The sequence below is a fragment of the Maylandia zebra genome, linkage group LG16 (genome assembly GCF_041146795.1).
Source record: "Maylandia zebra isolate NMK-2024a linkage group LG16, Mzebra_GT3a, whole genome shotgun sequence".
NCBI lineage: Eukaryota > Metazoa > Chordata > Actinopteri > Cichliformes > Cichlidae > Maylandia > Maylandia zebra.
The window spans coordinates 31,061,134-31,088,912 of NC_135182.1; the positions used below are offsets into that span (position 1 = coordinate 31,061,134).

At 40.8% G+C, this 27,779-nt stretch overlaps 1 protein-coding gene across 11 annotated transcripts in view; it reads left to right on the forward strand.

Annotated features, from left to right (window-relative positions):
* The window catches only part of tns1b (tensin 1b), a 197,548-nt gene that overhangs the window by 6,417 nt on the left and 163,352 nt on the right, over positions 1-27,779 (forward strand). The window contains exon 1 of one of the 11 annotated variants that reach the window (XM_076875271.1): positions 20,540-20,676. The exons of the other annotated variants lie outside the window; for them this stretch is intronic. Within the exon in view, the coding sequence (XP_076731386.1) occupies positions 20,662-20,676 (15 nt within the window). The 5' untranslated portion in view covers positions 20,540-20,661. Of the gene's footprint in view, positions 1-20,539; positions 20,677-27,779 lie in introns of those variants that run through there. 11 annotated transcript variants of the gene reach the window in all.

Consider the following 27,779-nt stretch of genomic DNA (forward strand, 5'->3'; position numbering starts at 1 on the left):
TTCAGAAGGAAAACATATTGCTCATATAAATTAAACCTCGAGCTTTGTTTCTTTTAACTGGTTGTCCCAACGCTGGCAGAACTGTGACAGCTAGCAGTGAGTCTCTCTCATCTCTGTGATGGAAATTTGGCTCAGTGTTCTTTGCAGAATTGTTTTAATTCAGTCAATCGGGAGAGTTTTTGAACATGAACGGCTTGTTTAAGGTCATCCCACAGCATCTCGGTTGGATTGAGGCCACTCCAAAATCTTTTGAGCCATTCAGAGGTGGACTTGCTGGTGTGTTTGAGATCATTGTCCTGTGGCATAACCTCGGGGGGTGAGTAACTTTTTCAGACAGGATCCAAGTAGGTTTGGATATAATTTAGGATTGGCAAAGGTGTTTTCTTAAGCTCAGACCATTAGTACTCGTGAGGTTGGGGCATGAACCAATTTTTATTAGGTGGTCCCTATGTACAATGCTGCTGACTAAGAATTTAGTGGGTACTTTTGACCATAAAGCCCATCTCTGGCAAGTTCCTGCCAGTTCACAGCCTAAACTGTAGGATGTGGTAGGAGTTGAGGAGGCCAGCCGTGGAGTCGTGCACATCTGGAGATCTGCACAGTAGCCATGCAGGGCTGAAACCACCAATCTGTTGAATGACAGAGGAAAGTGGGAGGTCATTGGTGAAAGAAGGGAGGCAGCCACAAGAAACTGTTTCAGATTTTTACCTCACAGATGTATTTTACTTCTTCTAAACAGATCTTGTGGACAAAAGTCTCCCTCTGTGTTATGTTGACTAGCTAATAAATGATGAAGGGATGAAACCAGCGTTTTCTGAATAACCCAGCAGGCGGTCACTCACTGGCTGTAGTAAAAAGTGTAACGTATAAAACGTCTATTGAAAAAAAACATCCTGCTTGTTAATTGATTTATGATCTCATTATCCCATTGCTAGAGAGTAATGGTCTTACTCTCTAGTTTAAAGTCTAATTTACAACAGCATGATTGTGAGCATGATGTTCATTTGTAAACTGCATGAAAAAGTGGGGTATTTTTTGGTGGCAGAGTTCTTACTGTGCTGACCTGCACAATGTCTCCAGTTTCTCAGTCAAAACAGGGAAAAAAATGAACAAGATTGATGGTTAAAATATACAACTTGATTTATTTTATTTTATTTTTTTGGAGAGTCCACAAACCAGTGGCTGACATAAGGAATGTGTAAGGAATATCACAAAGCCCACTTGCTACAGTAGTTATTGGTTTTTTTTTTTTCCCCCTCTGGTTTGTATTTTTGTCTCATATTTTCCTTTAAAGTTTCCCATTATTGGGTTTGATCAGAGTTATGTTAACTTATGAATTAACTGCTGTTTTAAAGAAGGCTTTAACTGGATGTTGGTTGCTGATGCTGTGCCGATGCTCTTCACGGTCAGTGCTGCTGTTGTTTTCATGTTAACTGGTTAAGTCAAGGAAGGCTGAAAATCTCAGCCCTTTTCTGGCTTTTTTATTCCTCTTAGAGTTAGATTAAAGGTGTGACAATTAAACTGAATTACAATGAAATTTCAGTGTTGGATTTGACATTTAGCATGTTTTCATTCAGATTTTCCTTCTGCATTTAAATCAGTACATTTTTCTGTGAATCCAGACTTGTCTATAGGACTTTCATAAGTACTTTTTAAAATGCGAAACAAGGTTGTGTTAGTAGCCAGTCTGACACCAGTAATATGCTGGACTGCTCCTTCCTTAAGAAATGAATCCTCATTTCATTTCGATGCCTGTCAGGTGCTGCTCTCAAACTCCCCTATTTCTGAATTCCCACCAAAGTGTCAGATGGCAGGCGGGGGCTTTCCTGGCATTTGAAGGTTTTCGATAAAGGTATGCGGTGAACTGAGAGTTACCTGCTGCCCCATATTGCATTCCAGTGAATGCATTTGCTTTGGGAAACAGTGTGTCCTCTGTGCCGTGTCTCTGGGGAGGCCTATCATTTCACTCCTACCTGCCGGCACTGACCTGCACATGGGCTACAGAACAAGACCCTCTCTGTGTGTTCCTCTGTGGAGAGGTGCCCACTGTGTACTTGACCGGGAAAAGGGCGTGATGCCTCAGCAAAAGTTAACCCCCATCATTTTCCCTTTTTAATGCCTGCACACACAGGAATTTAACCTCTTGCAGACATTTTATTCTGATGCTGCAAGCTTTCAATGGAGCATGTGACAATCTGGACTGAATGATTTATTGTCTTCGACTTCAAGTTGTTATGCAAAGGATTTAGATCAGAAGATGACAAAGGCAGTAAGTTTATCCTGATATGTGAAATTCCCGTCTCTGGGACTAAATAAGGCTATCTCATCTCATATTGCGAATCTTGATATAGTGAATCTGTTCCCCTCAAATGAGGCACTTTTAATGACTCTCTGTCTCTTTGCATCTTTATCAACAACCCAATAAACTTTGCAACGAATACCATGAGTCAGGAGTTCTTCGAGTTGATGATCTGTCCCTGGCAACAAATTCATAATGCAAAACTGTCAATATCAGGAAAGAGTGAGCATGCTACTGGCCGGACTCCTAACCTGATGTGTTACCCAGTTATGTTAATAACTGGTAACAAATTCATAAATTTATATTCTATCAGTGTTTTGTGTTACAGTAGATCCTCCATCAGTATGTTAATCTGTCAAAGTGGCGGACAGCCTTGAGTTTTTTTTATTGACAGCAGAAAACATTTGGCTAATGCAATCTCTAACATCATTTTCAGGCCTGGATTTGTGAACTCTTCCAATGAAAACTGGTGTTTGTTCGTTTGGTTGTATCGGGACACCTGGTTTTTATCGTTATAGTGCTCGACAGGAAGGACAAATTTGAGGTAGTTGGAGATATGGAAGGAATTTTTTTTAAGAACTATAACTGACAGTATAAACATTAAAGAAAATTTATTCAAAATGCAAAATGCCAATAATATTTTGAATAACGTAATAAAATAAATGAACTTTTTAGCTTGCAGGATCTTCTAAAGTGCTCTGCTTCTTTAAATTAGTACAGTTAATTCAATGAGAATGAGTTGCTGTACACCAAAACAAAACCAGGTGCAGTAGATTTATATAACTTATATTTATATAAGATCTCGAAAAGCTCATCCACGCCTTTGTAACGTCGAGGCTAGACTATTGTAATTCACTTTATTGTGGTCTCCACTCTTCCCTTTTACAGAGATTACAGACAGTTCAGAATGCTGCAGCTCGCATTCTAACTAAAACCAGCAAGTTTGCCCACATTACTCCTGTCCTTGCCGATCTGCACTGGTTGCCTGTCAAATATTGTATTCAATTTAAAATTTTGTTGTTTACTTTTAAAATTACTAACAACACTGCACCCAGCTACCTTAAGGACCTTTTAAACCCTTATGCTCCTGCTAGGGCTTTAAGGTCATCGTCACAGTTACTGCTGGCTCAGCCCAGATCTCGACTTAAGACTAGAGGTGATCGATCGTTTGCTCTTGTTGCACCTGTGCTGTGGAACAATCTCCCGATTGGCATCCGGGCATCTGATTCTATTCATTCTTTTAAATCACAGCTTAAAACATATCTTTTTAAACTTGCCTTCTCCACCTTTTAATTGCTGGTTTGTTTGTTTGTTTGTTTGGTTGCTGTGACCTATTGACCTCTTGTATTAATTCCCTCCTATCTTTCTATTGGTGTCTTTTATTATGGTGGTACAGCTTTTATCTTGCTATTACCCATGTGCTGTAGTCATTCTTATTGGTAGCTTCTATCTATGAACATAACTCGTTATTTTTATTTATCCGTTATCAATGTTTGAACCTTTTATTGTTTTATGTAAAGCACTTTGGTATGCCCAAGGCTTTTAAATGTGCTCTATAAATAAAGATTGTTGTTGTTGTATAACAAAACAGGTTCGCTAGACGGGTATGTTCTCGTTACTACAATAACAAGATATCAACCCTTCTCTCTTTTTCACTCATCTCTATGATTATTCTTATAACTGGCTGCTGATTTGTATCTGGCTCTGGTATGATAGCTGTAGCTTTAGCCATTTTGCCTTTGTTAGGTTCTTTAAGATAAACGTCTGATTAGGTCCGTTGTTATGAACGTTTAGAGTTGATGAATGTTAGGATGTGGCTGTGAGTGTGCACGTGACTATTTGCCTGTGTGCATGAATGAGACACACTGGCTTACAGTCAGACATACATGATGGTCATCCATCCCAAAAATTTATGCCCACCTTCATGTTTTCAAAGCTGTCCAGTGGGCCAGATTGGAGTCTTTTCTAGGCTGATTCTGGTCCCCGGGCCTTATGTTTGACACTCATAATTTACAAAATTGAGTTGTATATCCATCTTACATAAACTTTTTGTTCAGATATGAAGCAGAAGGAAAGATTTGCTTTAATAATAGCGAATCATAACTATTTGCCGTTAAATATCAAATGTAGTATTAATGCACGCACATCAAAAAGTTTTTATGTCAACAGCAGGCGTGTAATTATCCGACTTTTGGCCTTTTCTTTCTTTTGGGAGTCAAACAGCTTTCTACTTTCAAAGCCTTGCAGGCAGAGGATGTGTGAATCCGATGAGCGGATATTTCTTTTCCAAATAGCCTTTCAGGACATTACTGATGCAGCGATGCGTGACGTTTGCCACAAAGCCTCTGGAACGAGAAGATAAAGGGATACAAAATGAGCTTCTTAAAGTGTCTTTAATTCACTTGGCAAAGCACAGTGGATAGAATGACAGTCGAAATAATAGATTAAAGCAGAGAGCAGCTAAATTTTCCCTCCAGAGTCCCAGTTGTTTGCTTCTTTTCTTAGAACGTAAAGCTGAGATCTTACTTGCACCTCGGCCTCGGACCTTGTTGCAGCAGTGCTACATAATACACACTGTTTGGTCTTATACCATCCAGCTTCGATGGCTTTGTGTAGCTGTGAATGTGGCCTTTTTATGCTCCAGTTTTGTTGATATTTTTTTATGTGTGTGTGTGTTTGAGGGGGGTGAATTTTCTTGTCTTCGCTCCTAAAACTTGGCAAGGCGATGTGGCATTCGCTCTTGGCAACGTCGAAATCCCACAAAGTGTCGCTCTGGGGGCTTTTGTAGCCATTCACAACGCTTCCGAGTGATGGACAGGCAGCTCGGCTCTCCCAGGTCGCATCCTTTTTGCCTCAAAATGTGTCTTTTGTTGATATTTGTGCCTCCTCTCTTTTCCCGGGGTCTTTTCGCCAAGGTCTGATGCCACAGGGCTCCAAGGGTAATTACTGTGACAGTGGAGCAAAAGTTAGGCTGGGCTGCCCAGGTCGCCCAATCATGTTTTCATCATCAGGAGAATGTTTTTCTTTGGGGGCGTAATAACCCCCCCTTGACATGCTGCATTTACTCTGAATACACACAGGAAGAAAGACCCCAGATTTTTTTCATCTCTCCATTTTGCACTAATGTTTGTAACAAGCTGAGGCAGATCTTTGTTGCCAGTTTGCCTTTACTGTTTTCATTTCTCTTCCCCCCTCCCCCTTTTTTTTTTAAGGGATAGATTTCCTCACTTACACATCCCTCTTAGGAGGAATATCATAGGTATTTGCTCTGGAATGTGGTTTCTAGACTGTAAAAAAACAAAACAAATAAGAAGGCACAATTGGTATGATGAAACGTCACCATAAAGTGTCCAATAAATATAAAAAGTGTTTGTATAGAAAGTATGTAACTCTGTAATTGGACACCAGTCCTGTAACTTCCTCACACTGACGCATCAAGCTGTGTCTTTATCCATATTCCTGTAACTAAAAAAGCGTTGTTTTTTTTGTTTTGTTTGTTTGTTTTTGTCTGTTTTTTTACATGTATGGTGGCTTTCAGGGCCCTTAATGTAACAACAGGGGACAACGGTAGTTTGTTCTGTCGTGAAAGCTTGTGCAGTTATTATTAGTAAAATGCGAGCAGAAACTCAGAGGCCCGCCATTTAAAAGGAGAGAAAAAAAAAAAAACAAGAGAAAAAAGTTGCATGTTTCACGTTCCTGTCCTGATCCCTGTTAATGAGAGCAGGCGTGTCCCACCCCGTGCACAGGGCAAAGGAATCTTTAATTAAATCACACTCTTGGACGCGATGCTGCACATTTGTTACACGCGCCTGAAACCCTACACGACCACGACGACATGCCGCGCATTTATGTCACATGGGCCGGCCGGGAGTTTATTTAGGGTGGCTCCAAGGCCCGTGTTCACACTAAAGCTGAAAATATAGTGATTCTATTTAGATTCACACGTGTGGGATGATTAAAATGATATCTAGATGATTGGAATGTGTCTGCAGACTTTTTTTATGCTTTTAGTTCGCTATCCTTGTCATGATTCCAGCTGCATTTGTCTACTGCAGGCAGGGCTGTAAATGGCACTGGGACTAGAGATTTTGGGCATTGGTGTCTTATAAGGCTGCTCGATTATGCAAAAAAACATAATCAAAGTTATTCTGATCAATAGCTGATTATTTGACATGATGATAAACCAGCCTGTTTGCATTTGCAGGTGGTTGGATACGGCAGTTTTGTTTCCAGCCATTAAGCACAACTTGTCTGTGCCATGTTGTAGCGGTAACACAGATTGCTCGCTTCCCAGTCTTCACATGTGGCTGCAGAAGATCCCCTGTCACAAGTCAGAATATTTTATTTCCAAAAGAGCTGTTTTTAGTGCCTAACCTACAGTTACAGTCGCTCCTGCTTTTCTCTTAGTTTAGCTCTTTTTTCTTACGTATTCTTTTTTTTTTCTGACTTGTATTTTCCTCCGTTTTCTATCTCTTACTCAATCATGTGGATTGAGAGAGTTTTTGTTCTTCTGGTGGCCGTGGAACTGTTACTTTTATCATGGAACGGGACCGCGGCACATCTCCTACACGCACGGACTGTTTACTCCAGAGATCAGCTGATCGCCCTGATGCCGGCCGGCTCGCTGGCCAGGCCCGCAGAAGTGCCCGCAGAAGTACCAGCTGAAATTTGGAGGAAAACACATCGGGGATGCAGAGGTCAAGGACAGAAGAGAAGAAAAAAGGTGACGGTGAGACAGCGGAGGCTCGAAGCGAGGAGGAGGTTTAAACCGTGTCTGCCGTCTATCGTGATGGGAAATGTGCGATCGTTGGCAAGTAAAATCGACGAGCTCTCAGCACTGGTACGGAGTCAGAGGGAATACCGAGAGTGTAGCCTGATGTGTTTCACCGAATCATGGCTGCACCAGGTCATTCCCGATGAGAATGCTTCCGTGGAAGGCTTCCACACTGTTCGGGCGGACAGGGACAGCATCGCTAGCGGTAAGCGTAAAGGAGGTGGGCTTGCTGTTTTAGTTAACAACCGGTGGTGTAACCCTGCCAACATAACAATCAAAGAAAGGATTTGTTGCCCGGACACTGAACTGTGTGCTGTTGGACTCAGGCCGTATTATTTACCCAGGGAATTCTCTCACGTCATCTTGGTGGCTGTTTATGTTCCCCCCTCTGCTAACCCCACAGCTGCATGTGACACTATCCACTCTGCCATAGCTCGGCTACAGACTCAGCACCCGAGTGCCTTTATTGTGATCTCGGGTGACTTCAACCATGTATCACTGGACAATACACTACCAACATTCAAACAATATGTGGACTGTCCCACCAGGGGAGAGAAAACTTTAGACTTACTGTATGCTAACGTCAAGGATGCATACAGCTCCTCCTCCCTCCCCCCACTTGGTAGGTCAGATCATAACCTGATTCACCTCACCCCCCGCTATGTGCCAATTGTGAGGAGGGAACCTGTGACCACCAGGACTGTTAGGAGGTGGTCAGAGGAGGCAATAGCGGAACTACAGGGCTGTTTCGAGGTGACCGACTGGGAAACACTCTGTGAGCCTCACGCCGAGGACATCAATGGGCTTACTGAGTGTATCACAGACTACATAACTTTCTGCACCGACTCCATTGTTCCAGCTCAGACTGTTCATTGTTACCCAAATAACAAGCCGTGGGTGACTAAGGACATCAAAGCCCTCCTCAACAACAAGAAGAGGGCTTTTAGAGGGGGCAACAAAGAGGAGGTGAGGAAGGTCCAGGTGTTACTAAAGGACAAGATCAGAGAGGCTAAGGACAATTACAGGAGGAAGCTGGAGTGGAAACTCCAGCAGAACAGCATGAGAGAGGTGTGGAGGGGCATGAAGACCATCACTGGATTCAGGCCAACCAACAGCAGGGGAGCTGAGGGAGGTGAGAACAGAGCCGACGAGTTGAATCTGTTTTTCAATAGATTCGACACCACAGTGTCTGCTCCCACCCCCACAACCTCACCTGTAGTCAGCCTGGAATCCAGAGCCACACCACTGTGCCAGCCTCTCTCTTCACATGTTGCCTCCTGTGAGATTCCTGACACCCCTCCCCCACCCATCACCTTCACTCAATACCAGGTTGAGATGCAAATGAGGAGACTTCACTCAGGCAAGTCTGCTGGACCAGACGGAGTGAGTCCCCTTGTCCTCAAGGCCTGTGCCCCCCAGCTGTGTGGAGTCTTTCATAAACTGTTTATGCTGAGTCTGAGTCTGCAGAGGGTCCCGGTGATGTGGAAGACATCACGCCTCGTCCCTGTACCAAAGACGCCTCGTCCCAGTGGCCCCCAGGATTACAGGCCCGTGGCACTGACCTCCCACATCATGAAGACCCTGGAAAGGCTCATCCTGGACCAGCTGCGACCCATAGTAAGACCACATCTGGATCCCCTTCAGTTCGCTTATCAGCCTCGTCTCGGAACAGAGGACGCCATCATCTACCTGCTCAATCGTGTCTACACCCATCTGGACCAGCCGGCGAGCACTGTGAGGGTCATGTTTTTTGACTTTTCCAGTGCTTTCAACACCATCAGGCCGACCCTCCTGGGTGATTAGTTAGCAGCGATGCAGGTGGATGCTTCTCTGGTGTCCTGGATTGTTGATTACCTGACAGGAAGACCACAATATGTACGTCTCCCACAGTGTGTGTCTGACAAGGTGATTAGCAACACAGGGGCACCACAGGGGACTGTCCTCTCCCCCTTCCTCTTCACCCTCTACACCACAGACTTCAGCCACTGCACAGAGACCTGCCATCTTCAGAAGTTTTCTGATGACTCTGCGGTGGTTGGATGCATCAGCAGGGATGATGAGACAGAGTACCGGGCTGTGGTCGACTCCTTTGTCACGTGGTGTGAGCAGAATCATCTGCAGCTCAACATGGCAAAAACCAAGGAACTGATCGTGGACTTCAGGAAGACCAGGAAACACTTGACCCCTGTTTCAATCCAGGGGGTCAGTGTTGACATTGTGGAGGACTATAAATACCTTGGAGTACACATTGACAATAAACTGGACTGGGCTAAAAACACCACAGCACTTTACAGGAAGGGCCAGAGTCGTCTCTATTTTTTGAGGCGACTGAGGTCCTTCAACATCTGCCAGAAAATGCTGAGGATTTTCTATGAGTCTGTTGTGGCCAGTGCGATCCTCTATGCTGTTGCATGCTGGGGGAGCAGGCTGAGGGTCGCAGATGCCAACAGACTTAATAAACTGATCCGTAAGGCCAGCAATGTTGTGGGGATGGAGCTGGACTCCCTCAAGGTGGTGTCGGAGAGGCGGATGCTGTCCAAGATAAAGACAATGTTGGATAACACCTCCCACCCACTCCATGACATGTTGGTCAGTCACAGGAGCTCGTTCAGTGAGAGACTGAGATTACCGAAAAGCACCACTGAACGACACAGGAAATCATTCCTGCCTGTGGCCATCTCCCTGTACAACGCATCCACTTAACACACTGTTTGCTGCTACAACTACACATGTTTCTTTTCCAAATATTTATTTATAAGTGACTTATGTATGTATATATATGTATATATTGTACTATTCTTAGTTAGCGTATTGTCTGTCTTGTCTTAATGTTGGTTTAAAATGGAGCACTGTAACAAAAAATTATTTCCCCCAGGGATCAATAAAGTATTCTGATTCTGATTCTAACCTAACCAACAAGTAAAAGCTAAAGTACGAAATAATTGGTAATTAAACATGCACTGTAAAGACAAAAGTACTGGGCACCTACAGATTACACCTACAGGAGCTGCTTGGCCATGGAAACCCATGCCATGAAGCTCCCGGCACACAGTTTCTGTGCTGATGTTAATGCCAGATGAGGTCTGCAGTTACTGAGTCAGCAGAGCATTGGCGACTTTTATGCTCTATGCACCGCAGGACTTGAACACGCTCTGTAACTTATACATGGGTGAGTTCCTCTGATTCCCAAACAACTCAAAGATTAAGTGACTGTGCATCCCGATACTTTTGTCCGTAAACTTACTCCGTGTATGAAAGTCAAGCGATGCAACTGCAGAGTATAAAACCTTTAACTGTAACATCTTATGCTTACCCCTGTGATGCTGGCGATATCTGACAGCATGTTGAATAACCCCGTCATATCATCCTAAACAGCGCTGTTGTAAAACTTGCTACTCTTGCTAACCTTTAAAAACATATGAAAGAAAACGTTTATCTAAGAAGAAAACTTACATTTCAAAAAGGAAAGCGATGAGATAATGGACAAATCTCAGAATCCTTGGTCTGTTTGACTGAGCCCAGACTGCTGAAGCCTCATTTATGCACTGGATGAAGTTTCTAATGCATTTAGGACATAGCATAGAAGAAGGACACTCTTTTATCCTCCATCTCTCACTCTGAAACTCTTTAGAACTGTTCAGTGCCACTCAAGCAACACCCTTGAAAGGCATTATGGATATTAGACTCAGATTTCCTTTATTTTTAATTAAGTATGAAAACAGTATGTATTTAATTGGACGTTTTAGTAACTGAAATATTTATTATTATTATTATTGGCTAAGTTTCGTTTCTTTGTGCATTGCCTCCTGATTCATCTTGTTTTTATTTGTATGGGACAAAGACAACTGTGCTTCATCCCACGCATCAAAGCAAAGGAGGAAAAGAATACATATGGCTGTAAAAGCCTAAAAGCATTTGGCTTTAATGCAGGTCTGGTTTCGTTGATTCTTCATGGACTTTCCCAGACTGAAAGAATGACATATTGGATTACCTAAATTGAGGGGTTTTACCCTTTAATCCCACTTCATTTTACATCACGATAGTCACAGGAGTTCTCAGAACATAATCTGCTGCTTGTTTGCCTCCTGCGTGCCTATCTGCCTTGGCAGCTTTGTGGCATGACTCTGAAAATAGCCTGAATACCTCCACCTTATTGTGTTGTAGTGTTAGGTCTGTGTATCAACTCTGACTGGAGGCTAATATTACTCTGGGTATGCAAGTAATATCGTACTTGTTGACATGGGATAATGAGAATGACTCATAGTTACATAAGAACAGAGTTGTACTAATCTTATACTCGCACTATACTGCCCTGAACTGTTATTCTGCCATTAAATGTGCTTTATTTTGACTGATGTATGTCTGCAGTTGCAGTTGTACCGTAAATGCTAATTAATTGTTGCAGCAAAGTGACATTGCATCACATTTTTTGGGTTCAAAAGACAAACTAAATCTGTTAACTTTCTGCACGCCATCTTTCAGGGAAATCTTTGCCTCCTCTTTTCTCAGATAACAATAATGAATTTAACAGTCTAATGTTAGATAAAGTGCCTTTAATGGTTTTAGATGAAGCTGAACAAGTTGCCTTAATGGCTGCATTATCAGCGAGCAGCTCCCTCCACCGCGACACTGTTACTTATCGCCTCACTGCATAGCATTCCTCTCTCTGCACTTTCACTTTTGTGGCACATTCCTGAGATCCCTTTTGTGCTATTGTCTTATATTACTGCTAAGCTCCACCGTAGCCAAGCCTTTAACACATGTGCATTCTTAAATTTAGACTCTGGGATTAGCTCTCAGCATGTCAGGGTCTTTTATGGAGTAAAAGAGGTGAGCTGCCAAAACTGAGGCCCAGGGTACGCAGTCACACCTTTGAAAAAGAAAAGAAAAGACAGTTGAAAATTGATTTCTAAATCAGGTAATTGTGTTTAATTCTTAAAGGCAGTTTCCTGTGACACATGCTTAAACTTTCTACTATTCATTCATCCATGAAATAATACAACAGAGTGCAATAAGTCAAGATCAGGCATTTCAGAGAAAGCCTACATTAGTTGATGGTTCACATGATGTCTTCCTCTGCAAGCTGCTTTGGAACCCAAACTCCCCTGAAACCTGCATTCTTTCTACAAAACAAACACAAAAATGCAAACTTGATGTTCAGCTTGTAAATTATAGTAAAAGGATTAAGCAAGCATATTTTTTATCCACCTCTCGTTTGTCATGTGTGGTTTTAAAACATCAAGGTGGCCAAACGGCCCAAGCTTCACAGTAGGACTTAATCAGTGTTTGATATCTCAATGGCTGTGTCCAACATTTATGCACATTCATTGCTTCACTGTAGAGTCTGTTGTCACTGAATCCTGCTCTGTTCAGTGAGACTGTTTGAGACGCACAACAGAGCCATACCACTTAAAATTAAACCATCAAGTACTGGAAATTGAGTACTAATCATTGAGGTGATGTGCCTCTGATCATCAGCTGAAGCCTTTGTGTGTAGTTTGCATGCTCTCCTCGGGTACTGTGGTGTTCTTCCACAGTCCATGGACGTGCATGTTTGGTTAACTGGTGATTTTAAATGAGATGTAGGTGTAAATATGAGTGTGTGTTGTAATCTGTGGCAGCGACCTGTCAATCACAGGGAGAGACCCCGCCTCTCTCCATATGAAAGCTGGGATAGGCTCCAGAAAACAGATGGATGATCCTGACTGAAGTCAGTAGTTCCTTTGACAAGAAGTGAAATTTCTGCAGAAACAGAGATGCCATTTTTATTTCTTAACTGTGAATTTTAATTTTTGGAAAAGCAGGTTCTAGCTGGTTTTTTTTTTTTTTTTTTTTTTTTTTTAAAGTAGATTTTCTAGCTTATTAAATCACTGTTGCATGCCAGGCTACATTAACATGAAAATGTACGTTCTGTGAGTTATAAAGAAACATTTTTGGCTATTCCTGCCTCCCAGGAGTGATGAAATTAATGTGAAGATGAATAACAAGAGTGACCCGAGGGCTGTGAGCCTAAATCTCAACAGTCCCTGGTGTTGTTTGGCTGAATTCACAATGTGTTTGACCTGAACAGATCTGGATAAAGAAACTCCCGACAGCAGCAGCATGCTCTGCCAGTTAATGAGCAGCCTGAAAAGCAGAACAGGCCTTTCTTCCTGAACTTCCCTGTTGACTCTTTGAATAAATGCGTTTCTTTTGACACAAAATGACTTTTCTGTGCAGTGGGGAAACTTTTGGGCTCTTTATATCCATTTGAGTCAGAGCCAGCGTTATATGCTGTCTGATGCACATCTAACTGAAATGCCACCGTAGATCACCCTGCAGAATTCAAGTCCATTCACGCCTGCGAGTCTGCATAAATCAAACACATAGAGATGGCAGAAACCTGTTTGCGCTACATTATCTTAGACACTGGCCAAACATTTGGACTTCCACAACCCTTTTATCTGCCAGAGGAAACCATGTGACGCTGTTTGCTTGGCATCTGGGTGGGACACCACGACACTTTGTCCGCAGTCGAAGTGAAAGAAGAAAGGATGAACGCATTCCTTCTTTCAGACAGCGCCTTGTAGTCAAAACAACAGCAGAGTGATGCATTTTATCTGAAGATTTTCAGACCCTTCAAAGTGGAGCTCAGGTCTCCTCGATGTGGGTTTAATGATGCTGTGCTTTTTAACCAGCAGATGGGGACATTACCATTGACTGTTTTTGTACCTTAAACTGAGACTTACTCACGTAATTACACAAAAATGCCCATAGCTTCAAATTGAGGAATAATTACCATAAATTAAAGTGTTACTTATGGTGTGTTGATTGTATTTTATTTTATTTTTTTTTGGCATTCAATTTGTGACATTCCTCTACATCTATTAACCTAAAAACAAGGCTAATTTATGTGGCTGTGGTTTGATGCGCAGGAACATGTGACGACAGTTAGGCTAAGCGAGCCCCACCCACTGTAAACCAGTGAGAGGAGCAGAGACAAAAATGTCCTGTGAAACAACAATAAATTCTTCTGACTTTGGCAGAAAATAGTTTGTTCATGCAGGAATGCATTTCTAAAGCCAGCACGCTGATTGAGGAAAAATTTTTTCAGGAGCTTAAATTACTTTTTTTTTTTTTTTCTTTTTTTCTTTCCAAGCAAAGGGAGTGAGTCTGATGGTGCTGACGATGCATTTGCTTTGTGACTGTGACAAATGTGTCATGTAGCTCTTAAAAATAAGAATTATCAAGTTATAAAATGAAGTAAATGAGACACCCCCCCCCCCCCCCCCCCCCCCCCCCCCCCCCTCCTTTCCTTCAGAAGAATTAAATGATTCCAGTATAAACACAGTTAAAAGCTCCCGTGCCGGGTTGATGGCTATGCTACGTCCCATCGCTCTCCTGCAAAGGTCTGTTTCTGAGAAGTTAATTCAATTAAAGCAGACAAAAAGACCACTGGCACCAATAAAGTTTGGGTGAAATGTGAAGCCATGCGATGGACACACACACAGTCTTGTGGCCAGTCAAGCGTGATTACATTTGCATAATGCCTGGCTGCTGGGCAGGCTCGCCATCGCCATGGGTTACAGTGGGTGCTGCGAAGAAATGCAGCTCCATGTTCAGAGGGTGTATCACATCTAAGGCTGACAGGCAGGGTGTCCTTGCCACAACCACCACACACAGACAAATACACACAAACTTTTTTTTTACTTCTATAAGGTCTGCTGGTAATCTTAGCCTCATTTTTATACAGTGCAGTAACTGAAATCTATTTTTCAGTGTCATCAGTGTATAAATCTTAAGGCTAAAGGGTGGAGGCTGCAAACACTCTTGCATTTATGACTTTCTGGAAGTGTGACAGCACGTGCAAGGGAAACAAATGGCGTCAATGAAAATAAGATCTGAATTTAAACTGGAACTCTAAGGAATAATATATTGTTATTATAGTGTCATTTCTTTATAGATGGAGTATAAAATTGCAGTGTGTAAAATTTCACCGCTAGCTGTCAGTCAACAGTTCTGTTTTCTTAAGTCCCCAGTATACCTGCTGCGTTTGGTGTCTTCGCGTACCTGGTAACATCTTTGACATCCACTTCTGTGAAGGCAGAGGTAGTTGCTGTAGTATTACTGTGACCGATTGCAGAGTAATCTATTTTTCTATTAAATAAAGTAAAAAAAAAAAAAAAATGACTGCACGTTTGAGAGAATTTGTTTTTAAATGTTTGTCTATTTTGACTGAAAAACTGGTGATGGTGTAAATGGTGTCCAGAAGTGGAGTCACACAGGACTAGAAACGAGTCAGTGACCACCTGACCTCTCACTAGGGAAAAGTGTGTAATCCATGACTGGCTGGTGAATGGATGTTGGCTGTCGGTAGGAGAAGTTGGTTGCATACAGGTGTATATCGTGCTGCATTGAGAACGTCTATGTGAATGCTTTCCTTGCTAGAAGGTTGTTGTGATTATCAACCTTCGAAGATGTCAGGATCTCTGCAATCGCTTGCAAGCTGCTTGAGCAGCGTAATTAAAGCTGTGAAACGCAAACCCAAAACAAAGTTGCCCATTTTGAAATGTTTTGGTAGAAATGGTAAGACAGAGCTTTTACTTTGAAGCTGAACGTTATCTGTTTTTGGTTGGTGCTGCACTTTCTCCAGATTCCCCACAGCTCGGAGTATAAGTGGTGAGTGTTTGCAGAAAACGCACCATCTTTCATGCCCTTTATGTTGAACTATGGCAGCCTAATAGCAATTAAAGCAATTACAAAAAGGTTTTTAGTTCAGCACCCTCTTTGACAGATTTCCTTCAGCAACAACTAGCCAACCAGTCGGGGAATACACATTGTCCCCTAGTGACCGGTGGTTACTGTGTTCTGTTTAACACACTTTTAGTTTTGATTGTGTAGAATAATTTAAGCACTCACAGTGAAGGTTAACATCTTATTGGTTGAAAATGTTGAAAAATGCAGAAACAGAAACTTTACAAAGGTTTGGAATTTGACCCAAAAGTCTCAGGTTGGTGCCTGGTGTCATTTCTTTTTTTTGTTTTATTTTTGTTTTGTTTTATCATCTTCATATTTTGTTGTTCTGCGGTCATATTTGGAAGTGAAATAGGGCACAGTAATAGAAATGGTCTTCTAGTGTTTATTTGAAGCAGCATTGCTATGTTTACAGTCTGAGCCTCTAACCATGTGGCTTCCTAACATTTGCATAGAGAGCAACATGTTCATGATTTCCGCCACTAAGTCAGAAACTTCTGTCTTTCCTTAAACAATTAATCCATTTGGTGACTGTGGAGAAAATAGGCCAGCAGGGGGCAGTCAGTGTTGTATTTTGTTATCTATATTAAAGCAAGAGCTGGCTTTTATGTGGGGTTCGTGTGGTTTAATCAGACATGACAAATGTGAGGTCATGCAACATGCACGTCCAATTTAAAGCCAGGCCTTCTGCCTTATCCGCAGCACACATGGCAGGGAGGACTACAAACATTTCAGACACTCCTCTTGGCAGCAGCATTCACCACACAGGCCTCACTCATGGCTTAGCACTTTCAGGGACAATAACAGCCGGCCAGAAAAGTAACCCCCCTGCGTCACAAACCAAGCCCACAACACAGGCTTTGATCCAGCGGTGGGGGGGTTTAGAAAGGCTTTAGGAAGAATGAATCCTATATGGTTTAAGCTCAGAGCTTCACTGTGTTTACAACACACACAGGATCCCTCCATCTACTACAACATGCACAGACAGAAACACATTCTCATGCTTTAAGCTGTCAGTCATTGTGTTTATAGTTGTTTACTGCCGCTACACTGTTATGAAAATTGTGTTTAAGCTAGATGTGTGGGTATATAGATGTGGGAAGTTGATGGTCTACGAAAACAAAGTGCAACTTTGTTTTTTCTTTCAATACCATCACAAAAACAGACTTTGAGACTTTTCGGAAATGTTTTTCAAACACATTCATTTTTACTTTGTTCTGTTTATAGGAAAAACCTTTTGAATGTGAAGGATGGACCATGAAATCACTCACTGGTATTTGTTTGGAGGAGGGGGTGAAGTGTAATGGTTATAAATGAATGCTAGCCTTTTGATTATCAAGCATGCATAGTTCCTCAAACTATATGGATGCAAGGCCAAGCCCAGCCTAGCCAGCTTAATTTATAAAACACTTCAAACCCAGCAACCACTGACCAAAGTGCTGAAAGCAATCCACACAAACAGTCAAGAAGTCCAGCTCAGTGTCTTGAATCAGTGGTGGTGACACCTGTCAGTCATACTGGCCATGCCTTTAACTCTGCTAACTCTGGTCTTCAGATGGATAAGTTAACAAGTACATAAATATATATATATATATAAAATACAAATGAAGGGGGAAACCAGAAGACAGTATAATAATGGACGTAGCTTCTGGGTTGAAAAAAATAAACCCAATGCCGAAGTTCCTAAAAAGTTATGTTCTATCTGAAGGCCACCAGATGGCGATAGCTGTGTTTTGGGGGAAAACTGCTTTCTGACCTGTCCTATGTAAACACTCTCCTGCTGATTTCATGGGCTCAGTCACTTGTTTTGGGTCATGTTGAATTTAATTTAAAAAAAAAAAAAAGTTTTAAAAAGGAGGACAATTGTTGTCAATCCCAAGTCTTTTGAGCATGCGATTTAACAGACCAACCCTTCCTCGGTAAGATGTACACCTCGTTAGCTTTTTTGCAACCAAGGTGGTGGAAACATTCTTGTTGAGGCTTAAGAATTGGATCTCAGAAATCAGTGGGCGACATCACCAGAGCTGGATCCATCCTTTATAGCAATGGTGTCCAAACCCAGGGCTCGAGGGCCGGTGTCCTGCAGGTTTTAGATGCGTCCTTCTTCTTCTTTCATGTTTAACGACAGCTTGCATCCAAAGACGTTGCACTACTACCATCTCCTGACTTTTCTTCTTACTTCACTTCCTGTTCGTATACTTACAATAACCTCTTCCTTACTATTTAATCCACTACTCTTTTTAACTTCTATCGTGTTTTGTACACTATATAAATGTCTTCCTTTTGTTTCATTATCCCACGCCATTTGCCAGAAGTTCTTACTTTCTGTCCAAACTATACTTTTCCCTTCAGTTTTCAACAATGGTATCTGTACATCTATATCTACTTTTTTAACAGCTGCTTTAGCCAACCTATCTGCCCTTTCATTACCCACAATACCTACATGAGCCGGAGTCCACATTATTACTATATGTTTATTTTGTTCAGACAATCTATGATGAGCAAGAAGACCGTCATGCAAAATTTGCTGATGGGTACTCGTGTTTTAGATGTGTCTTTGATCAACCCTTGATGTTCCCACTTCCAAAACCATTTAAAAGCAATTAAAACATTGTTAAGTACCTTCCACTAAGTGTGGAAGGAATTTGCAGCAGACCCAGCAAGTTCTTTTTTCTTTTTGGCTGTCTACATCTTTAATGAATGAATCTGGCATTCTTTTTTTCTGGGTCCCCCAGCAAAGTAAATTTCCCTTCCTTCTTCAAAAGCTTGTAAAAGTCATGTGGAGAAGAGAAAAGGAAACTGGAGGGAGATGTTAATGTTCCATGCCACTCGGGCTGCTCACAGTCTGCATACTCTGCTTTCTAAGAGTCCCCTCCTAACTCACGGACAAGTAGCAATGAATCTGTCAGGCCTGAGGTGGTTTCCATTAAGGGTCTGTTTTAAAAAAACAAAAGAGAAGGCTGTTTAGTTTGGAGTTAGTTCTTTAAGAAAAGACTCTGTCGCAAAGGGCCGACCTCTTCACCTCGGCCAGCACATTAGTGCTTTAATTTATCTGTTTAGAAGAGTTTCCTACCTCCTGTAACACGAAAAAAAGGAAAAAGGGCAGCATAATGTTATAGACAGTACCCACAGAGAATTGCACTTCTCAGCTTTGCACTTTCCTCTGTTAGCCCTTTTAAAAAATTCTTATATTCATCAAACTTGCCAGATTCACAAAAATCTCTCCATCTATAAGAAGAAGGAGATCTCAAAAAGATTTAGCCCCACAGAGCTCACCTCTGATTTTAAGCCCATTAAATCTAAATAAGAACTGTGTTCTCCAAACTCTGTTAGATGGCAGAGCAATGCTTACGCCTGTTATCGCTCCTTCTCTGTGGATTTTGCATGTTCTCAGAGAAAAGTATGTTAGGTTAATTGTTGATGTGTTTTAGAATTTGTGTGAAGGGGTGAAGCTGGCTTTTAGTTAAAAGCGAGAGTGCCGGACTTTGCACAAAAGTATCAAACAGTAGGAGAGCTGTTTCTAAGGTAAATGTATCACCGACGTCTTGAATGAGATTTTCTGTTTAGTGAAGTTTATTGATGTCTTAAATTTTCTGACCTACACGTTTTAAGCTTCATATAAAGTGCCTTAAATCTTCAGACTTTCTAATGCCAGCAGTGGGTGACAACTCTGGTTGAAAAATTAAGCCTTGTTGAGTTTAAGTCTTGATTTATGGTCTTAGTAGTTTAGTATACTGGTTTGAAGCCTCAGTAGAATGTTGTTAAAGTCAAAAACATGCCGTAAATTTGGATTTTTTTTGAATGGGAGTATTACTGTTGAAGATAATGCAATTAACTTTTTGTTTGTCATCCAATGCTTAAGTGCCTTGAACCTGCATGTTTTTTCTAATGGCCAACAGGGGACAACTGTTGGCTGCAAAAGAAGTCTGAACTGTATGAAAATATATGAGAAAATGACCCCACTGCTTTTTTAATTAATGAAATCAGTAATAGTTTTCCTGATTTGCTGATGCTATCTCTGATTTCAAGTTTTAGTTGCTACAGCTTGATGTTAATTTTGTAATTTATGGTCCCATTTTGAGTAAAATACAAGATAACTTCATGGTATACAGTAAGACTCAGAAATATTGTGGTTTATATCTCCACTGTCGAACCATAAGGTCCTTGGTTTCTCACTTTCTTGTGATGGTGACAAAAATGCTCATGTTTATAGTCAGTGAGGTCATAGTGACTACATCTTTGACATACAGGTTTTTGTCTGTGGGAATGTAGAGATTCTTTGCTAGCTTGTCTTTAAGTTAGTTATACTTACTGCTCCCCCCCCCCCCCCCAAAAAAAAAAAAAAAAATAATGATGAGTCTTAAGTAACAAATCAGAAATTGAACTTTTTATATGATTTTTAAGCTTTTTTTTTCTGAAGTAAAATTTTTAGTTTTTATAATTTGCTGGATTTGAAATGTGCTAGCATCTGTCAAAGTTGTAGATTCTAACAGATTATTAGAGAGCAACTCTGGCTGTTTTTATCTTAACCTCTGACCTTGGCAAAATTACAAGAAATGCAAAAAAATATCAGAACAAACAATAGCTCCTGGTATTCTCACTTTCCATGTTATGATCTCTTGACACTGGCTTTCCACGGTGCGTGTTTCCTCTCCCTGCACTAACAATACAGCTCAGGAAGTATGTCAGGATAAGGGCCAGACTGTCAGGCTCTTTTTTTTTTTTTGGTATGTGCATCCAACTTTGTGGGGGACTAACAGAGCTGTGTTAATCCCAGAAAAGCTAGCTCGGTGTTCAATAAGCTACGGATCTGTTAAAGGGAATTACTGCCCAGGTGTCTTCAAAGTGAACTGCGATGTCCCTCTGGCTGGTAAGTGCTGTTGCAACATGTCATTTTAAACTGTGGGTGATCAGGGTGTTGCTCCTGGTGTTGAGGTCAGCCCTAGCATGCACAGCATCAAAGCTGTTGTTTTTTTCAGGTTACTGTTTCAACCACTTTCCAATGTTCCAAACTCTGATTGTTGCGACATTTTTTGGCCTCTTTGATTTCTGTTGTCAGTTTTCCCCTTTGTGTAAGTGAGCTGACAAAAAACAATTTTCACATGTGGTATTACATCTTGGTTAAGTTTGTAAACATTTTTATTGAGTGAAAAAGTAGGATGACTCATGCTGATCCAAACTGTCCATGCAGGACTTTAAAACTGAAAGGTTTAATCATTATCCTGCTTTTGGCTGGAGTCGTGGCTTTTGTTTCTCATGGAATGTTAGAGGTTGTAAAATTGTTGTTAACAGGGTCCTTCGTTCCACTTGTAAAGCAGATAACTGTAAAAAGTTCAGTTTAGTCTGATTTGCTGTCAAGGTTAATTACATACAGCTGATTTCTGTGCTGTAGATGATGTCATTTTTACAGCGGAAAGTGACTGCTAGTGTTGTTTCAGCTGCTCTTCCTATTGTTTTATGCACTGCTTTCTGCTTTAGAAATAAAAAGAGACAGACAAGACACTGTCTGACTGTCACAGTGCTTATATTGTTTCCATTTGTCTCAGGCTCAGTATTGCTTGGACTTGTAAGAGGTGAAAAGTGTTGTATTTATGAGCTTTGTTTGAAACATAGTTCAGCTGTGTTAAAATATATAAAAGTCCCCTCGAAAATACCTCAATATTAAAATGTAAGAAGTAATAGACAAGGATCCAAGTATATTTTTGTTAAAATAAATGAATTGCATTGGATGGCAGACAACCTGGACTCTCATCGCTAATCTTTTGAACATGAAATAAATGGAAAAAAGAGAAAACAAAATGTCTATATTTAGAAGTTGGAGAGGTTGGAGCTGTAGCGATTCGTGTTACTGATCATGCTAGAGGCCAAAGTTTGAAGCCAAAGATTTTTACACATCATTTTAAAATATATTATTAGAAATATTATTACTGGTTAGGCATTAAAATTACTGGGTTAGGTTTGGAAAAAGATCATGACAAGATTTGCCACGCTTTTTAAAGCTTTTCTTTGTTTGTTGCCATGGTGAAGTCTCCCTGCTTTCACTATAGAAATATGTCCTTGTGACTCAAAATTCCTTTTGAAATACATTACTTCCACATTCGTGTTCACCGACTGGAAAATGTGATAATTTCTGCCGATGAACACAAAAAGTAGATACATTTTTCTGTTTCACGTTTAGTTGTGAGACTGGGCTGCAGTTGAAAGGTGGTTTCTGCCCTTTTGATTTGTGTCCACTTAAAAAAAGTCGACATTGTTATGAAGTACTTTGTTCCTGTACTTTAACCTGATAAAATGTTTTTTATGACAAACACTTTGCCTTGTGCCGTCTGTCTGTTTTTTGACCTCGCTCAGAGACGGTCTGTGCTTTATTATTATTTATTGTTTACTCTATTTAATTTGTAAAATATGTGTACACACACACACACACACACACACACACACACACACACACACACACACACACACGTAGAAAAATATTTAGTATACACATCCAGAAATGCATGTGATGTGACAATAAAAGTGATTTGATTTGATTTGCTTCGTCCATTTCTTTCGTCCTGTCCTCTGATGTGGAGGTGTCCGCAGAAGTAATTACTTTATGGCTTCACAGACCGTAATAACTTTCACACTGAGGACTGTTTTACATAGGGCTGTGAGGTGGACTAACATCTGTCGTGAACTGGTCAGCTGATTGGACAGAGTTCTTTAAATGACCATCGGTTAATCCATAATGGCTAAATGTAAATCCTAAAATATTGCATATGTAGTCAGGGTTGTGTATACTTAGAAGTACCTACAGTTTCAAAGTGAGGTATGACAGAGCTGTCTCTCTAAAAATGGATGTTCACCGCTTTCATCACCTTGGCCTACAGCTTGTCCATTTCAGCCACGTCTGGGCTTTTATGAGACAGCTGATGATTGCTCAGTGGCAGACTGATAGTTCCTCCAAAGGTGAAGTGGTGACTTTGTGTACTTTATGTGTGGTGGCTGCTCGTGTAGATGATAAGTAAAGGTTAAATATCTCACCCTTTCCTTTTTGGAATTTGTAATTTACTCCCCTACAAAGGATTGAAGTTGCTAGAGAGTCCTTCCTGTACACTTATGATTTATTAGCTTCATAGTTGCCGTATGCATCTAAAATAATGTAGGAAAAATGGGATAAATTCTGATGAATTTCATTGTAAACCCTAAACCTACCAGTAAATTTGGACCTCCGTAAACCAAATCCCTAAAAAACAACCAAAAACAACCCATAACTGACATTTTTTTCCAAACAAATTACCTTTAAAGTGTTATGGAATAAAATATTCCATAAAACAATAACATTTTTCCAAATTTCACCTCGTACACAGATTCAGATTTGTAGTATCTGAATCTGCAGGTAAAAACTAAAATCTTTCTTCCACCTAAAGAAGCTTTGGGTTAGCAGCTGGGATTATAGCTTTTCTCAAACCAGCATCTTTCATGTGCTTTCCATTCTGTCACCAATCCACACATGAATTTTCCATGATTGCTAATTTGCCAAAACTGCTCCCATCTGCCGACTTAAGATAGAGGAGTGTTTCTGTGCTATGTCAAAAGATGAAATGAGCTTAGCTTTCACTTAATTCCCTCATGGCTTTCTGCCATGTGCTTAAAGCCGCCAAGCTCTCGATCCCAAAAACGCCTTAGATCAATAATGGGAGGGGCAGGAGGTAATTGCAGCATCAATCACAACCACTTTGTTGGGGGCAGAAATATGAAGTGGAATATTTAAACAAATGGGTCTCCAGTGCAAATGGTATTATTGGCTATTAGTTAACTTCATTGTAGATTTGTTCTGCCTTCTAGTGATGCAGTGATTGCTAACAAATCCTGGGCGTATTTACAGGAATAACGGTCTCTTACTGCAGTCATGTGCATACTGGATATAACCAGCAAGGCCTTCATGATTTAGTGAAGGCTTGGGCACAGACTGGCACTCACTACTGACAGCTGAAATGTATGTAAAATATTGAATAAAGATGAAAGAGTCTGCAGCGCAGCGTCTGCACTTAATAAGTCTCATGAGAAGGCTGCGACTAACTGGCGATGCCTATTGAATATAAAACGCTACATTTTCAATGTTGAGTTCATATGCTAGACGTTATTTTGTTGCCCTGCAGCATTGTTAGATGTGATGTTCTGGGAAAATGGGATGACGTAATTCCTGAGTGGTGGAAAAAAGTATAACCCAGATGGCATTAAAACAGTTTTTCTTTATCAGTGCTTTTAGAAATCCACTGCATTTTACTGATACACAATATCAAATTAAAGTGACAAATGGATGCCACCAGCTGTGAGTAAAACATCCCAGTGAACCCTCCCACATTAAGACCATGACCAGCCACTTCCCCTCTTATTCTCCCAGAAACAATGACCCTTCACTCCCTCACCTCTTGTCTGGTTTCCTAGAATGGACAACAGAGCTGACGTTACCAGATTGAGACGTGAAACCAGCCCATTGTTTGTCCCGCAGAGAGGCAGGAAGTGTGCATAGTGTTGTCCCTGCGCCTTCTCTGGAACTTCTCTCCCTTTGCCAGTATTGTGTAAGCTTAAAGCTCTTGATAGGTTGGTGTAATGGTGAGACCTTTCCTTCACGTGAGAACTTACAGTAGCTTCACTCTCAAAGTGTCTGCAAGAATAACATATCTGCTAAATGCTCTGGAAAATGTGCAGTATTGCTCTTATTGGAAACCTCTGGTTATGTTATTTTTCTTTGATACATAAATGGTCCCTTTTATGTTTCAGTAACTGAAATGTTAAAATTTGTAGAAATCTGCAAGTGTCTTCAGAACAAGCACACTGCTTGTGCAGCAAAGTAAACTGGAATCTTATTTGTGCTTTGTTTGCATTTTTATTTATATGCTTAGAATTTGTATTCTCTCTTCTACACCCTGAGTCTTAGGCTGCATAAACATGAATGTAATTGCTCGTCACACATCATATCGACATTTTTGCAGTGAGGTCTTGTAGTTTCCCCAGGCAGTTTTGTTTTCTCTATAATACACAAAGCATCTGTCCATATATCAGGACATTTATGTTTAAAATGAATGCTTGTCAGAAATGCTTAAGGAAGTAAGCTAAATGTGTCCAAGTCAGCTTTAGCTATGGGAAGTTGGGAAAGTGGAGATGGGTGAGTAAACTAGGGAAACAAATCATTAAATTTGATCTCCTGGAGCATAAAATCCTGGAAGTTTTAACTCTCGAGGTGTTAAAAATTTTTGCAGGGAGTTGTAGGGTTATATCACTCAAACCTTTAAACTCTTAATCTGTTGAAAAAAATAAATAAATGGGGGGGGAAAAGGTAGCTAACTTGCTAATGGATAGTTGAGCTAGGATACTTATCACATAAGTCTTCAAGGGTCCGCGTGAGTCTGAGTGATATACATTTCATCATTAGGTGATGAATTCGAGGGTCCGTGCGGATGTCCACACGCCTGCTGCTCCTGCTAAGAACTTGCTTTAGACCAACAATGCATTCACCCCAGCCAATAGACTTTAAGCCAACTTAAATGGAGTGCATCTGGTACACCTACTGGGCCATCGGGTCAGCAGCAAAGCACAATCAAGGCTTGAACTGATTAGTTAGACTTGGTTAGGTTGGTATTGAACAGTTTCTTTTTTCAGCAGGTTTGATGGAAATCATTTATGTGGGTAAGCTAAATAATTACCTGCTATCAAACTGATAAGAGTCCAACTTAATTATTAAGCTTTACTTAAATACATCTGACAGCTTAACAACAACATTTACTGGTAATTTGCTAAATATTTGCCATGTTTCACTCTCGTTTTTTGCATTCATTTACATGTAAAGTTATCTTGATACAATGCGAAATTATTTTGATTGTAAGAAGTGACTCTTAATTTGTACATGTACAAATGTTTGTTGCTTCCTGGGGTTGTTCATTGTAGTGTAAAAAGTTTGCTATTGTGTAAGTGTATTTTTTAGGATAAACTCCTTGAACACGTACAGCCTCATTTACTTAGGGTTATTTTTTGTTAACAATTGGGATTTCTGGACTAAAGTCATACCAGATGGGCACACCAGATATCAAAGTGTAACCATCTTCACATTTTCCAACATCTTTTTGACATTTTAAAAAAAAATCTGTGGCAGGCTATGGAAAAGGCTGACTGTAAGAAACCACAGAGCGGGAACAAAAAGCTAAGAATATACCCAAATTGGCCTTAACAGCCTATCTTATGGCCTTTTCACCAAAGAGTCAGTCTTTCTTTTCTGAGTTCTCTGAGGGGAAGCAATGAAAGTGAGCTGCGGTTGGGAGGTTTTCCAAATAAAGAGCCAACTATTCCATTTTCTGAATTCTTTAAATGGTAAATTGTCTCATGATCAGTGATTAAATTGGGTGAAATTGCAAATTTAATGCAGAGAATTTGGATAATCACAAGCCTCCTTTTGTAATTGCACACACTTTCTTGCTCTTCCTCAAATGTAAAGCAAGTTAGGAGCCATTGATTTCAATTGCCTTCCACTTTATCCAATAAGGAAAGCTAGGCACCCAACTAATCACTCAAGATGCAAACTGGTTCAGAGGCTCCATGCACCATTTATGATTGGTCAGAATCTGCCAGTCTTCATTAAAAAAAAAACAAAACCCTGAAAGCTCCAAATGCACCAGCATCCTCCGCTGAGTCCAAATACTGCATTCATTTTATTCTTTTTAGGTTCTTTCACTGCAAACCTCAAACATGAAGCACTTGAATTATCAGCTGGAGCATACCAGCTTTGTAGTATACATCATTATTTAAACTGTGACGACGGACTGCTTGTCCACTCAACACATTTCTTATTTATTGTTCTTTCTCTCTTCAAGCCATCCCCCCACTGTTCTACATTAAATTTAAGACCCCCCCCTCCTTTTTCCATCACTATAAGTGCCTCATTCTTAACCAGACTGCTCTGCCTGACCCATCCCACCACCGCCCACTTCTGAGTTCCCCTCTCCTAATCTTTTTCCTCCTCATGCTTTGAATGGCAGATCCTGCAGCATCCACAGAAAGATGGAGGGATGCTGTAGGGATGCTAGACAAGAGAGCGAAGAAGGCATTTACGAGTAATGTGCACTTTATGGGATCTCCAGTTTTTTAAAACACTAGAAAAAGGTACCTTTTCTTGGATTGGATGAAAAGCCATTCTGGGATTCTCTCCAGGTCACACTGCTAGTCTTTGCACCTCTGGACACGGCTCTTGAAGGGCAGGCTAGAGAGGGAGGGGAGACAAAGCAAGGAGATACAGGATACGGTAGAGGACGCGAGGAGGTTTTTGTTTTTTTTGTTTTTTCACGAGAGAATGGGCGGACTAGGCTGGTGTCTCGCCACCGTCTTCAGTTGGGCAAAATTTTTCTTCTATTGCATCTTTCCTTTCTGGAAGCCAGGGAAAAGCAAAAACAAGGTACAGCTGGTATTTTAGATGTATTTACCTTCAATAAAATATCATTTTGATGTCTTATTTTGTTAATTTAAGAGGCAGGAACCTTTATATTGAAGTTGACCTTTTTTTTTGGTGTCTCTAGCTGCTGCTTATAGCTTAGTGCTGAGGTGGGCTGGGTTAAGACCACACTTTAGTGGTGTAGCAGTGTCACTTTGTGAGTCTGTCAGTTTGGTTCAAAATGAAATGTCTACCTGCTGAAATTCACCTCATGGTTTCAAGAAAGTGCAGGTTAATGATGCTGGTGCCCCTCTTGAATTTCCTCTTGCACCACAGCGAGGTTTACATTTGTGGTTTTGACTGAAATGCTTGGATAGTATTGGAAGGATTATAATATGAACTGAGACAGATATTCCAAAATATTCAAGTCAAGGTATACAGACTTTAGAAAGCTGCCAGTTTGTCACCTTTACAGTATGTTCAAGGTGGCAGGTTGTGGACCAGGTCATTGCATTATAAAGACAGAGCTGGCATTTCCAACTTTTCAGTGTGCAAGGTCCAATGTA